We start from the raw sequence: 15,764 nt of genomic DNA on the forward strand, positions 1-15,764 counted from the left end.
TGGGGGAAGAGGCCTCTTCCCCCCACCCCGCCCCAGCTCCCACCTTCTCCCTGCTTCTCCGCTGCCGCCCTCCCGGAGCCCGAGGGGTAGAAAAAGGGGAACTTGGCCCCCCTCCTCCGCCAGATCCTCCTTGCTCGCTCTCGGCGTTATTGTTGTTCTTCAGCTGACTCGGGGCCCGAGAAGAAGGTGAAGGTTTTGGGGTTCACCCCCCACCGTCTCTCTGCTCTGAGTGATTGTCTAAAAAAGAATTAAAAATGGCCGAGAATGTGGTGGAGCCGGGCCCGCCTTCAGCCAAGCGGCCTAAACTCTCCTCACCGGCGCTCTCCGTGTCCGCCAGCGACGGCACAGGTCAGTCTCGGGGGCCCAGGCCCTCCCCACCTCTCGGTGCCGCAATTATTGCCTTTTCTCCCCTCTTCTGCCTAAATCTCCTCGTCCCTTTTGCTGCTGTTAACTCGTGCCTGCCTTCGTCCTTTCTGTCTGTCTGTCTCTCCCGTTTTCGCTCCGTTTGAACACATTGGCGTTAATGGCATAGGGAGGGTGTTCGGGTGTTTCTGCCCTTCTATTTTTCTGGAAGTGATTGAAAGCAAAGCTGTGCAGTTTATTGTGCTTTTGATCAACTCTAGATAAGACTTAACAGTTTGTCATTTTCGTGTCTTTCACAATAGTAGTTATTACTGAGCTCCTTGCTAAGCATATGCCTTATTAATGTCAGTTGCAGAAATATGAAATAGTGCTAAAGATGATGCTTTTGTACACTCTTTTGAATTATGTGTGTATGTTTGTACACAAAAATGTGTCTTTTGTATTTTAGTTTGCATATACAAGGGGTTTTTCTATAACTCGTTTAGAAATGAGGTTTATTTCTCTGCCTTTTTTCTTTTTTTCTTCTTGCATGCAGTCTGCTTATTTGATTTACTTTTACAATCCTTCTTACTCTTCCTTGCAGAAGGATATCTAAAAACTGCTTTTCTGATTCAAATAGGCCATCGACTTTAGGAAAAAATCCATATCCCAAGTTTGGGGCAAAAGGTTTATTGAGACTCTTACCTTCTTAGAAATGAAATGTTATTTCACCTTATTTGCATTAAGAATCAATATGGAGTGCAGTTCATCTTGCATCTCCCATTTCTTTGCTGCGAGACCAAAATGTCTGAAATTCCCCTGTAGACTTAAGGGCTGTGAAGATAAAGAGGCTTCTCTGCAGTCCTGCAAAGGTCTTTGGTGATGCTGTGAAGGCAATCTAGAGGTTGAAAATCTTAGGTGTCCCAATCCCTGGTTGTACTGGAGGGGAGGTAACAAAGGGCTGTTCAGCTTTTTAATGTTTCTTGTGAAGCAGTTGAGTATTTGGTGTCATTTTGCTATGAGAGTACTTGGTTACCTTTCCCACAGGAGTTTCTTTGAACTCACTTTAGATGATCTTAGCCTATGGGATATGGAGGAGGCCTCCTCCTGCCAGAGTCTAGTGAGTGGTGGCATTTCTGATGCCACCGGTGGTCTTGTTCAATGCAGTTACAGCTGGCAAGAAAAAGTAAGAGTTGTTAGGTTTTTATTTTTTTAAAAAAAGCTCCTCATTTGACAGTAAAGGGAAGGTTTTAGTAGCTGATTTTTGGTTGAGCACTGGATTCTACTTGGAATCATCTTCAAAATTTGATTTTTGCCTTCTCTTTTCTTGGTGAATGGCGTGTTAGTTTTGAAAAGTTTGTGTGTAACTTTTAAAGCATATTTGATATAGGCAATATTATGTTGTAACTGGAGGACATGACTATTCCTAATATCAACAGGTCTCTAGTAAGAGAGTAGAAGAGGGTTGGAGAAGCTGCTATTTAGCTAGAGCTAGTTGTTGGGGGTTTTGTGCTAGACTTGGAAACCAGTACTTATTTCAGCAATAACCATTTTTAATTTGTCTTGATGGTGGTTATCTTGCTCTGTTTAGAGAGGTGAAATAAAAATGTATTTTGTGAGAGAAGTCCTGATATTTGAAAAATAGGAAAGTTAAAGGTGTATTTTGATTCAGATGAATGCACGTATCTCAGTTAAGACATTTGTGATCAAATAAGGTTTGGATAATTTGTGAATGTATTTCAGTTTAACAGGTGCAGATTTTCACAGAATACTTAGTCTATTTTAATTGTTAGCTTACTGGGCAGCTTAATAAATGAACTTTTTATAGTTACGGTGAAACCCTAGGCATTGTTGGACAGTTTTAGTAGTGCACAAATGGGACAATTTTTCTCAAAGTGATTGAGATTTTCATCACCTGATAGCTATGCAGAGGTTTATAGTGGTGTGAACAGTCTATATATGCTACATAAAAACTATTGAAGGATTCTTACTCCTCTGGATTTTTTTTTTTTTTTTTGCTTGACAACTTATTACCTGGATTTGGGACAGTTCCACTTTCTGTGTTTTTTAACATGATAGCATATCTGTTTCTTTAAATAAAATCAAACCTCTTAACCAATAAATGTTTTGAGGGTTATATTTTTTCATTTGCTGCTTGAGAGACTGCAATTTTTTTGGTCCCATTTTTGCTGTTGTAGGAAACTGCTTTGAAGTTTGTCTTTTTTAACCTACCTGCTCCTTAAATTTTCTTTGAAATACTGCAAGCAGCTTTCATTAAGTAAATTCCACTTATAGAATCTGTTGTGTTGTCCCCACTCCTTAGTTAATTATAGAAAATAAATAACATGGTGCTTATGTACTTACTCAAGCACTCTTTTTAAAACTGTTAGATTCACAGCATCATTAGAGAGAGGGAAGGAGAAAGGTAAGAAAGTTGCACTGTTGATGAAACTTTTTCCAGCACATGTGCATAGTGGATCTTTCAGTGTGTTTCTTTTGCTGTTAATTTTTTGACTCATTTATTAATCTGAAATACTGTTTTAGCTTGTTAGATACCTAAAAACAATGACTGACTCTAGTTAACTTATTCCCAAACTTGCAGTTGTTAAGTGTATTTATGTTGAAGACTAAGTTGAGCATCTAATTCACTCATGTTTTCACTGTAGACCTGGATGATACTGATATTCTGGGCTTGGAATGTACTAACTCAAATGTTGGTGGTTTTCTTCTACAAAGAAGTCAGCAAAGATTGTCCTAATACGCTTGATTTATTGGCAGCAGCCAAATATAGCTGCATTTCCCACTGCTGTTGCAGTGCTACATCTCCTTCTGTCTTAAAAGTCTTAAATGGTTTGTGTGTTCCCTGCTCAGAATTTGCTTTCCCATAGAACATACTGTATTAGAGTAGTTTTGAGTTGCTTTATTAATGCCAATTCCTTCTTTAGGAGGCAAGAATAACATAGGCTTACAGGGAAACTGAAATGTTTGTAGCACATTTTGTAATAAACACTTTGAAGTAATTTAGAAAGTCTTGGTATTGTCAGTGTCGTGTAGTATATTAGAATTTTTGAATGGTCTCATTTTTTTCTTAAATGTTGCATAGTTCTAGAATAGCTTCAGGAGCAGGACTGTGTGGATTCCTTTAAACTGCTAGAGGCTTTTCAACAACTTTTTTTTCTATTTAAATGTTAAATTTGTTGCAAAGAAGAATGGTAATTATACATATATCTTGTCCAGATGTTAAGTTTTCTGAAGACCATTACAGCCCTACAGTGGGCTCACCTTTTGTTGGTACAGTATCCTTAGTATGGGATGTGAGTTTGAGACATTGGATGCTAGCACAGCTCTTCTGTACTGGCACAGTTACATTGACATAAGTATTTTGCCAGTGTAGCTCATTTTGCTTACCTTTCCTTACTGGTAGAAACACTGTTTTGGTATGTAGAAACACTGTTTTGGTATGTAGAAACACTGTTTTGGTATGTAGTGCCTAGTCTAACAAGACTGTCTTAAACATTGTATTAGTAAAGTGGTGTACACCAGTCTATTCCTTCCACCCCCTCATAACAGAGTAGTTTGAGTGCATCCTGAAGAGTTATTTCCTTGAGTAAATGAGTGGAAGTCTTTCATAAGGATACATTTTTAACTGGATGCCTTAAACCAGTGATTTTTTTTTTAATTTGGCCTTTTTATTTGTGAACCTCTCAATTTTCACCTGCAGTAATGCAGGTGCACTGAAATTGCCATGTACAGATTTCTATGTGGTGTATTTAGGAAGGGAGAGTTTAATCATGTTTCATAGCCCCCCCCCTCCCCCCCCTTTAGAAATAACATGTTTTCTGTGAACTAGGAAAGCTTTTCGGGCTCTGGGTTCAGAACTGCTGTGTTTCATCAAGGAATAAAAATGGAGTATACTCTCTGCTGTATTGTGGTTGTATGGTATCATGTCTTTGGGTTGCTAGATCTGAAAATAGGATTTTAAGTGCTTAGTGTTTCTGGCTTGCTGTAACGTCGGAAGTCAGTTTCTACAATTAGTTGGCATGTGTGTTATATCAGAGATCACTGTACGTATTTGTGGTATGTGCCTTAACATCCTTCAGTTTACTGTGTCCAAAAGTTGTGTTTTTGAGTAATACACGAGTAATAGCACATCTTCAATCTCCCTTTCAGTACCCATCTTTTGTAAAGTTTGTATGTTCCTTTTTTTTCAGGAACTGCTTCTGACCTTTAAAACTTTACTCTCCCTTACATCAAAGGTCTAAGGCTTGTAACAAAACTTCTTGCCCAAGGACTACTGCAATTTTGACTGATACTCATCTTTCATTTGTTCCAAATGTATCAGGATGTTTCTTTGCTCAAAATGAATCACATTAATCTTGTCTCACTGCCTTTTCCAGAGGCATATGCGTGGTTTTCAATTCTGTTTTCCGACAGCTATGGGGTTTTTCCTAGTGTTTGTATATACTATTTTTAAAATTAAATACTTCTCACAAATCTCTTCTCTGGCTAATGTTTAAGACCAAGTCGTTAGCTACATTTAACTTACAGCCATCAGTTAAATGTTTTTATCAGTTCTTGTTGAGAGCCACATTTTTTTGCTGTTTTTTTCCAAGTATTAGTTGTTATGAGATGAGATATGCCTTAAAATATGGTTTGAGGCATGGCATGTACTGTAAATCGAGTATTGCAGTGGTGGATGCTTGTGTAGCAAAAATGGGCATCTTTGCCTTGTAGCTAAGTAGGTTCTCAAAGTAACTGCATGAGGAATACATTTAAATTAAGAGAATTTAAGTCTGCAAGATTTTCTTTAAAAAGTAAATAGATCATTCATATGGTGCTTAGTAACTTTTTAAAGAAAATCTTGAACCTCGTAGATTTCCAAACTGCTATCTCTCTGCTTTATTTGCCTTTTTCACCAAGTGGATTGTGTGTGTGTGTGTCTGACAAAGGAATGTACTTTTCTGACCAGTGTTAGAAAGGTACCTAATTTTTTTAAAAAAACTTCATACAACACAAGGATCATACACACCATGATGTAAAATCGAATCTTGAGCACTTACAAATAAAAAACTTGTGAGACTAGAAAACCAGTTTACAGTTGCAATTTAAAAATACAGATTCACAAGTTTGATATTGCAAGGAAAACTTTTGTTGCTGAACTTGGGAATTTAAATCCTAGATTAAAAAAAACTACTAACTTTTCCATCTTGTCCCTCATGGTCCTAGAGCAGGGTTTGGATTTAGTCTAGAGGGTCCCTAGTTCAGGTTATTGGTCAGTTCTCTATTTGCAGAAAACCAAAGTTTATCTATGAAGGGTCTAGCAGACTTTAGGGTTTAGTGTACGTTTTTAGGGGATGTGGGTTTCATAAGGTACTGGGGATAAATGCTGAACTTGTACTGTAGGATTTCTGGTTTCTTGTACCTTTACAACTTGGAGAAAATTACTTTATTAGATTTTAACTTTGTACTTACATTATTATTTGTAACAACCAGGTATAAATATTTTACAAGTGCAAAAAAAAAAAGAAAAATAATTCTAAAGAAGCAACAACTTACTGCTCAACATCTATCAAAGACTATTTTAGGACCTCACTCATTTCATTTTTTTTTTTAAGCTATCCTAATCCCTATTCAAACACTGGTGTCAAAACCATCAACCCTTGCTTAAGGAAAAAAGTCTGAATTTTGCGAAGTCTCAATAATCTGCAAGTTTGTCTCACTTGTCTATAACTAAATCATACACTAAATTGTATGATTTAGTGTGTATTTCTTGTATCTTCTCTGTAGGCTGCTTGATTATCTCCAGTGTGTCACCTCAGCGTCTTGCTTAGCTGCTTTAGCAGGAGCAGCCTTTCAGTGCTTCTTCCAACAATGTAATGATACTACTTTAACCTTTCTCATCACCCTAACTAGTGCCCCCTCTGAAAGGGCTTGGCCAAAAGTCATTTAGATTTATTATTTGACAAATGGAGTAATTTTGTTGTGTAGATTTCACTGACAGAGAAACAGTGCACACCTGTCTCCAAGGATTTGGCTTTTCTGTCTTTACTTAAACTGTAGCAGCAGGCTGAAGTAAAATACATCTGTCTCTGCATATGGATGTATGCACTGACAAAACATCCGTGGTTACACTGAATTTGTAGAACTTCAAGTAGAACTTGAACTAGGGCAGTTCACAGAAATCCTCTCCCTGAGCAGTAAGTGACGTATCTGACAACATGACTTCATTCTCTTCCTAAATAGCAACAAGTTTCCTTAAAATGGATTGGCATGTGAATGTATTTAAAGTTCTTTTAATAACTTGACATGCTATACTCTTCTTCAAGCACGCATTTGTTCCAAAACTTTTTGAAGAAAATCAGAAAAAGGAGTGTTGCATTCTGATGAACTCAAAATCATAGTAGCTTGTGGTTTAGTTGGCGATGTCAGATGTGTTTATAGGAACAGCAAGGAGATGAAATCATGGTCCAAACTAGGATTTTCACAAAAAAGTGCAATTTAGGTACAGGACCTTCAAAAACAGTGCAGGTTATTTTCTATTATAGGTGGTTGTGAGGTGGGGCAGAGAAAGATTTTGCTTTTTCCCCATTTGATGGTGCGAAATACCTCTGTACTGCACCTTTTGTTGCATCTCCATAAGAGATGTGAGTAGAGTTTTGAACTGTATCTGTTTGCTTGCAGAATCATTATTTGCTGTTTCTTGTTTCGTAGAACTCCCAGATGCAAGTGTCTAGGTAATCACTCTCACAACATACTCTTACTGTGTTAATGAACTAAAATAATCTAATTCTCATTTTTTTATTTTTTAGAATTCCAATAAAAAACAAAATTCTGGCAAAATGCTGGTGTATGGCTTGCTCACTACAAATTCTGCTGAAGCTAAACTGCCTTTTACGTATTCCTGAATATAATTTCAGGAGCTCTGGGGAATTACTGGTTCAAGATAAGAAGTCTAATCTGCTGACTTCTTTTTTTTGTTTACTTGGGGTTTTTTTGGTACATAAATTCAGCATTCCTTTTTGGTTTTACTTGGGAGTAATGTTGAATGAACTCAAGTCAGTAACACTCAGAAAACTGACTTGACATTTTGGTAATTGTATATGCAGATTGCATAATTTCAAAGTTGTTGACAATGAAGTGAACTTTTTTCTTGAAACTGGTCTGTAATCACTTCTAAAATGAAACCGATTCATTGTGTATGTGCACATACGAGTGTTCCCTTCCTATCTGCGTGTACCCATTTTTTGCCCACCAATGCAGCAGACCAGCAAGGCATCTCTAACTTTCCAGATTTCTGTGCATGGTGGTTCACAATTTATCAGACTCCCGACTGAAACGCCACTCTTATACTCAGTGACACCACAGACCAACAGTAGGTAACTTAAGGTGGTCTCATGGGAATTTCGGTGGCATACACAGGATAATCTTGGCAATAAGAATACTAATTTAGAGACTTTTCACTAAAGTTAAAGGTAGCCCAATGAAATTTATGCAAATAGCAACATGTTCACAGGGAAATTAACAACTGTGTGACTTTAGTATTTTGGAATTAAAATGTCAAAACTTTATCTTATTTGGGTCATCAGTGATGGCAAGACTAGTACCTTTGCATTGTGTTAGGTAATTCTCCCCTAAGTGATGTTAAAACATTAAATGTACCCTATCTTGATTCTTGCACCCAGTCTTTTCCATATGATTACACCACTTCTGTTTCCTTAGAACAGCTACAATTCCATATTCCAGAGTCATAACCATTGAATTTTCACTATGGTTTTCAGTGGTAAACACCTGCTATCATCTGTGTCTCTAAACATTGTTTTCTGAAGAACTTTGAATATGATTGTGAAAATGAAAAGTTTATTATAAATACAATTTTCTTCTGAAGTTGCAAAAAAAAAAAGCATCAACCAGGATCTATTAAAACTGGCATTTCTGTTGATATTAGTTTGAGACAAGTAAGACTTAAACTTGCAGATTATTGAGACTTTGCAAAATTCAGACTTTTTTCCGTAAGCAAGGGTTGATGTTTTTGACACCAGTGTTTGAATAGGGATTAGGATAGCTTAAAAAAAAAAATGAAATGAGTGAGGTCCTAAAATAGTCTTTGATAGATGTTGAGCAGTAAGTTGTTGCTTCTTTAGAATGTTTTGGGGTTTTTTTTACACTTGTAAAATGTTTATACCTGGTTGTTACAAGTAATAATGAAATCATGTGCGTTTTAGATGGTGACTTGGACTTTTTCACCAACAAATGTTTGGTTGTTTTTAAAAAAAATCTGTGCCTGAAGTTGTGTGCTACTGTGACATGCTAACATGCTTTGTGCCTTTGTGTTTGTTGTCTTCCAGGGTTTTTGAGTATGTCCTTTTTAGATGTGTTTTCTGCTTGTATTGTTTGCAGTCTTACTTCAAATTACAAAGTTTCTTTATGTGGTGAGGAAATTCAGCTCTTTTCTGGATTAGCAGGGAAGGAAGGAAGGAGGCAGTGCTTCTCCAGTTTCTTGCAGGGAGCAGAGTTAATGTCGAAGTCTAATGCTGAAGGCTTTGTTAACCAAATAGCATAGTACAGAATAAGAATTCTCAGTTGCTGTTGCATAAGTGATAGTGAAGACCTCTGCATCACACTTTCACTTTGGAGATGGGTGATGATTAGGGTTATATAGGGACTGATGTCCTAGGATTTTGGAAGCAGTAGTTGCAATGATGAATCTAGACCTTCGTATTTTAGGCTGATGTTGAATTTTTGCCTCTCTGTCTTGCATCAAATTAGTAGATTGATTTAAATTAACTCCACATTTTAGGATAGGAAGAACAGTTTGGTGGCGTTTGTGTTACCGTTGGGTAGTTGTGGCTTCACAGAGGATATACAAGAAAAGCCTTTTCCTTAATGGGCTTTAATGGTAAGAATAGATCTGATCTCCAAAATGCCATATAGCAAAATTCTCTCACACCCGCCTGGTAGGAATCTTAGAGTTTTTGTCTCTTTCTTAGACATGTGTTTTTTCCCCTGATAAAACTGTCTGAGCATGTCTAGCTCGATTTTTCTGCCCGTTGCAGAGGCCTTGGGAAATGACTGACTTTACTAGCACTTTGTTTCATTTCTGTGCTTCACCTTTGCTTTTGCATTTTCACGGACACCTGAGAATTGTCGTGTGAGAATGTGTCTCCTTATCTTGTTCTGCCTTTTTTATTTTTATGTTTTGAGTTTTGGCTTTTTTAAGGGCATTTCAGACAATACGTTTTAAGGCCTGTAATGCTGGTGCTTGACTGCAAGCTTGAATGGCTGGTTTCTCTGGGATATTGGTTGTATCCTCTGGGCACTTTCTCTGTTACATCTAGGCCCTGTTCGATTCCTGGATAGCTTTCATGTTGCCATGCAGGGAAGATACTGACCTCAGCAGCTTATTGTTATTCTTTGTCTGAAAGCGCAGCAAAGGTATCATGTTTTCTGTGTAGTCCAACATCATCTGTGGCTCCTGTCCACCCTGTCACATGCATGCTTTGTATTCAGTGTCCTGTATTAAGCCTTGTCCACTTGTTTTATTGTGAACCTAACAACTGTGATATAACTTGATCCACTGATATGTTTCTGGAGCCCAGAAACATTTGTGCAAAAAGGTGACTGTTCAGCAGCTTTCTAATTTGATATGTCTGTGTTCAGAATATAATATAATAAATGGGATGCAGAGACAGGAACTGTGAAGTCTCTTACCTCTGTAAGATCAGCAACGAGGTAAGCACTGGAGTAAGTTGTTGTCTTACGTGTCTGGCATGCAGGGTTCTTCAGGTGTCACTGTTCACACATGATGCTGCTTCTTCAGATATATCAACTCTTCTTTGAGACTGAATGGTTGAATGTCTTCAGTCTGAGGGTACAATACACACCAGAGTAAAGCTACTACTATTCTTGCTATTTTGTAGCATGTGGGCAAGTTCTTAGAAAGCTAGTATTATTCACTGCAACCTATTTGCTAGAACCAGATAATCTCCATATTGATGGAAAAGCCTGTTTTATACTGAAAGGCAAAAAGAGGTCTGTTGTCTTAATCCAGAACTGAGAAAATGAGTGAATCATGACTGTAGGCTAGAAAGCATGCAAAAGAAAATAGTATGTGCCACTTGAACCCACATGTGGATTTCTTTGCTAAGTAGTTAGTATGGATATATTTTCCTTGGATTGTAAGCATTGTCAGAAATCTACCTTGCCTTGCATGCTTTGAGAGCTGTTACATCACTGGTTTGAAAATTGATAACTTGGTAAGGCACCGATGTCTTATTGACTTAAGGGTTTTGATTGCACGCTCTGAATCTGTACTAGTTTAAAGTCTATTTTGGTGCCAGGTGGGTTTCCAACCCAGGCCAGCAGTTACCTTGCATCTTGCAGATCAGACGCTGTCAAAGGCAGACTTCTTAGAAGTAGGGTCCAAAACTAAGAAGATAATCCATAGTATGCAACAAAGGTTAGCACACTGATTTTTGAAGTTGCTTTCTCACAGTTTAGGGTGCAGTTCATATTATTTAATCCAGTCTAACTGGACTGCCATCAAAATAAATGGACCTGCTCTGTCTACTGTCTTTTCTGACCCACTTTCTCACTACAGATCTAATGTAGCCAAGGCAAGTCAGGCCAGTTTCTTGACTCTACAAAAAAAGACTTGCTTAAGTGTTCAGTAGTGGTACAGTTTCTAAAAGGAATTATTATACGCCTTTGCATGTTGAGACTACCTCAGGTTAAGACTTTCTGATTACCTACTTAGATGTTGTTTTGTGGAGGTACTTTCCTTCTCTTCCCTTTGAATCTTAGGTGGCAGCAATGTATTCTGTATCTTCTTGTTACCTATGGAAAGAAATACCCTGATAATACCATAAATAACATAATGTGGAATCACTCTGTGCCACTCTATTGAGATCGAGATTTAGCTTTACCACTTACTGCCTGCATATAACTGGATGTTTTTGAGCTCTTGGGCCAGATACTGTCTGTTCTGCTATATCCCAATTTTTCTGCATCTGACTGTACCCTAAGATCTCTAGGGATTATGAATCAGGTAGACAAACCTTTGCAGGACTAATCTGCCTCCTTTGCCTTCCCACAAGCTTAATTTTGTTAGTAAGAAATCTTTGTGTGTATCCTTAGTGAAACAGATTGCAAGGCTAGCAGTACACTCAGTGTACTGGAAAGTCAATCAGTTCTCTGGATATTTATCACCCTTGTCTTAAGCTATGCCTTTGGCTCTTGTGTGAGTGTACGTGCCATTATTTTCACATAGTCTGTGAGCTGTCTGGCCCAGCCTTGACAGTTTTTGGATTGGTCATAGGTAGAACTCTCTACCGTAGGCTGTAGGATACCTATTAAATTTAAAAGACTGTGACGTGGATTGCAACTGTTGCTAGATGTACACAAAGTCTTATTGATCTTTACGGTCTTTTGAGACTGTTCATGTTTCAGTCCTGTATCTGAAAACTTCTGCCTCCTGGCATTTGACTAAAAATGTAATTTTCATAGTTGACCAGACAACTGGAAGTTTTTCTAGTTTTGTTGTTTATCTACTGGCTGAAGGAGACTTAAGTTTTGTTTTTGGAAAAAACTTATAAAAAGAGCAAACTCGAGCCAGAATATTGCATTGATATTTACTACTTACGATTTTGTCTTGTAGCTGATAGTAGTCTTTTGTGATGAATGTTGTGTATTCTCTAGGATTAAAAATCCTAACAAGCTAGTCTTACATGGAAAGAACAGTTTACGTTTTTTGATGTAAAGAACTAATCCGACTGGGATTATCTCACAACCATTTAGTTTTGGGGTTTGGTTGTTTTTTTTTTTTAAATGTAGTTGTTGATTTGTTGTGTTTTGAGACACTAATAAAAAGAATTAAAAACGCTTTGAGTTTTTATGACATTTTTCTTCCCGTTCAAGGGTGGCAGAGAATGACCAGGCCAAGGAGCTCAGGTAGCTTGTACCTGGATACTCCAGTTGGATATGAGCGAGTAAGCCTTAAAGCTGGAACTGTCCTCTCATTTATGAGGATGGAGAATTTAAAAAAGAATGAGATTTTCAGAGAAGCAGATTAATATTTTCTTGTGAAGAAAGATGCGCAAATCTTTGTGTCTCAAAACAAGAATTGCACTACCCCTTTGCAGTCTGAAATTCATGTCTGAAATAATCTAAATGGGTCTTTCTGAGAAAATATTCTGTGCCTGTTTGAAAAATGAATTAGTTCTTCATATTTGGACGTTTAGTGGTCACTTTCCAGGTGGTTTTGTGAAAGGCTTAATATACAATGGTCTGATCTCAAGAAAGGTGAAGTGGGGATTTTTGTTTTGGGACTCACCGTGTCCTGGAACTTGTGTCTGTTCAAGAGCATAAGTTTTTTCCCCGGCTACAATCAGTCACAAAATTGGCCTTTGAGCTGTGTGGGCATCTTTGCCTGAACAGCTGTTTCCCAGTTTGCAGATGGGAGGTTGCTGTGTGCTGCCAATATGGTTATGTTGTAGGTACAGGATTTGTGCTGGCTCATGTTCTTCCCAGACACTTTCATTTTCAGTTTTGTTTGTTCATAATTAAGGAGATTATTTTTTTTCTGGACAGCAGACTAACTTGTGAATTACTGATCATATTTTTTACTCTTTCCTCACTCGTGGGCTGTTTGTCAGGTTATTAGCCAGAGTGTTTTCTGGATGTAGTGCTTCAACATTTGGCTGTTAAAGGTGTCCTAAGAGGTGTCTTAAGATGCCTGTTGAAGCTATTTTAAACTGTCGTGTATTTTTTTTGATTCCTTTCTCAATTTTCTTGATCACCCCTCTAATTTGAGGGTCTCTTCCACTGTAACTCTTCTCATGTTCATCAATATTTAATTCTTAAGCTAACCACTGAGCATTTTAAGGTTTTTTTGAGGGGTGGGTGTTTTGAGATAAGTCTACTGACACAAAACTCTAAATTCATCATTTTAAATGGAGGAAAACTTGGACAAAGCTTTATTCTTCTGATTACTCCTTCACTTCTGAATCTTCAAAAATACCAGTCATGCTGAAGAATACCAGTGATGCAAATGAAAGATCAGTCCTTAGTATGTGTTGCAAAACATAACTTTTAGCACGAGATTTATGTTATTGAAGAATGGGCTAACTGTTTTTAATAGTTTAAAACATAGTTCTTTAGTGGAAATTTTCATTCTGTCTCTGGTGCTTTGTAGTAATGAAGAATATCATAGAATCATAGAATAGTTTGGGTTGGAAGGGACCTCTAAAGGTCATCTAGTCCAACCCCGCTGCCGTGGGCAGGGACATCTTCAACTAAATCAGGTTGCTCACAGCCCCGTCCAACCTGACCTTCAATGTTTCCAGGGATGGGGCATCCACCACCTCTCTGGGCAACCTGTGCCAGTGTTTCACCACCCTCAGCGTAAAAAATTTCTTCCTTATATCTAATACAAATATACCCCCCCGCCTTAGTTTAAAGTCATTCCCCCTTGTCCTGTCGCAACAGGCCCTGCTAGAAAGTCTGCTGCCATCTTTTTTATAAGCCCCCTTTAAGTACTGATAGGCTGAATATATAAATGGAGTTATAAAATCTCCTCTGTTCTGGTATACCTACATTCTTGCCAACGTCATGCCATATTTTCAGAATTCTTAAGTCATGATCTTGTCTGTGATAACAGTTGCAAAGTTGTAGAAACTCTGTTAGTACTGGAGTTTGGCAGTTTGGGTATAGTATCGTGTGAAACATTTTGAACAGATTTCTAATGCTGATGAGCTTTTCTGACTTACGTGCTGTTTAACTGTAGTCTTTTTTCCATTAATATTTGGACCAAGTCATCTTGCCAGCCTCTCTAGAATCCAGTGTAATTGACATTTCCTTTTAAATGCAGTTGCTGAGATAATGAGTAGTATTTTAGGTCATTGTCTAGATCTGAAGTTTTTGAAAATGCAGTGCAATACCTCCTACAGAGCCTCCATGAAATGACCTTTCTGGCAGAAGTGGTGCTGAAACGTTCCAATAGTTAACATTAAAAAAACCCCTCCTCTACTAGGTATTCTCAGATTCAGAATATTAAGCTTTACAGCCTAGTTGTGTGTAGCTATGTCACACAGTGGTTCAGCTTTTAGCCATAAACTTTCTAGGTTTTTTTTGTTTTAACTACCATAGATTAAATATACAGATTAAGGTGCATGCTGCTTCTGCAGACGCAAGAACTTCTTGTTTTCTTGAGCAAATTGATTCTGGGTACTGTGTAATATTCTTGCATCTGTAGATCCCAAATAGTAATCTTTCTCCACTTGGTTACCTTGGCGATTGCTTTGCATTGGCTCTTGAGATGTGAATTTGATTTTTTTTCATCCTAATGTGTTTTCACAGCTTCATGGCCAGGAGGGTTACTTTGATTGTTTTCTGACAGTGTTCGTTGTGGGAAGATAACTGGCTGTCCAGTGAAGTTCAATGGAATTTTGCAATTCTGTGCTGGGAATGGCTGGATGTGGAAGGCAAAAAAAAAAAAAAGAAAACAAACAACAAACCACCACCCCAAAAAACCAAACAACCCCCCCCAAGCAAACCTCTATTTATTCTTTTATAAATAGTAAATTTTTTTGAAACTATATTACTATATTAGTTATGTCTGTTCCAAAAGTGACAGAGTTCAGTGAAAGTTAAAAATTAAAGACAGTGCTTTCCCATCAACCTTATAATTCTTTGTAATAATTGTTGTCTAATTCCATTGGCTAACTGGGGGATTTTTTAAATACAGTTTTTTCTCTCCTTCCATGTCAAATTTCTCAAGCTGAGCGCTCATAGTCTGAGATACCCAGTGATCTTTCAACACAAACTCTTCTAGGAGAGTGAAGTAGAATGGTGTTCTCTAGTTTAGACTCTGCAAAGTTTAGAAATCACTTTTATCATGATAAATTGGATGGTTTTCAGTAATGACTGATATGGGAATTTTGCTGCAACATAAAGTGAAGTTTTGCTAGTTAATTGAAATAAAAAATTAGAAACTGATGAACAAGATTTTTCTTCAAGACACTACTGATTGCTCTGACCTCATAAAATTTGTTTTGTTTTTCAGATTTTGGATCACTCTTTGATCTGGAGCATGACTTGCCAGATGAACTGATCAGCTCCACAGAACTGGGACTCACCAATGGTGGTGACATTAATCAGCTGCAGACCAGCCTTGGCCTGGCACAAGATGCTGCCTCTAAACACAAGCAGCTGTCTGAACTTTTACGGGCTGGTAGCTCCCCAAATCTCAATATGGGGGTTGGTGGCCCTGGCCAGGGCATGGCCAGTCAAACCCAACAAAATAGTCCTGGAATGGGAATGTTAAACAGCATGGTGAAAAGCCCCATGGCACAGGCTGGGTTGACTTCTCCCAATATGGCAATGGGTGCCAGTGGACCAAACCAGGGGCCTTCAGCCCACTCCACAGC

At 38.0% G+C, this 15,764-nt stretch overlaps 1 protein-coding gene across 1 annotated transcript in view; it reads left to right on the plus strand.

The window, feature by feature from the left end:
• Positions 1-32: 32 nt before the first annotated feature.
• EP300 (E1A binding protein p300) overlaps positions 33-15,764 on the plus strand; it is a 65,694-nt gene continuing 49,962 nt past the window's right edge. The window contains exons 1-2 of the mRNA XM_009321872.1: positions 33-348; positions 15,401-15,764. The exon at positions 15,401-15,764 is cut by the window's right edge and continues 286 nt beyond it. Of these exons, the coding sequence (XP_009320147.1) occupies positions 255-348; positions 15,401-15,764 (458 nt within the window). The 5' untranslated portion in view covers positions 33-254. The remainder of the gene's footprint in view (positions 349-15,400) is intronic.

This window comes from Pygoscelis adeliae, unplaced genomic scaffold, assembly GCF_000699105.1.
Source record: "Pygoscelis adeliae isolate BGI_AS28 unplaced genomic scaffold, ASM69910v1 Scaffold60, whole genome shotgun sequence".
NCBI lineage: Eukaryota > Metazoa > Chordata > Aves > Sphenisciformes > Spheniscidae > Pygoscelis > Pygoscelis adeliae.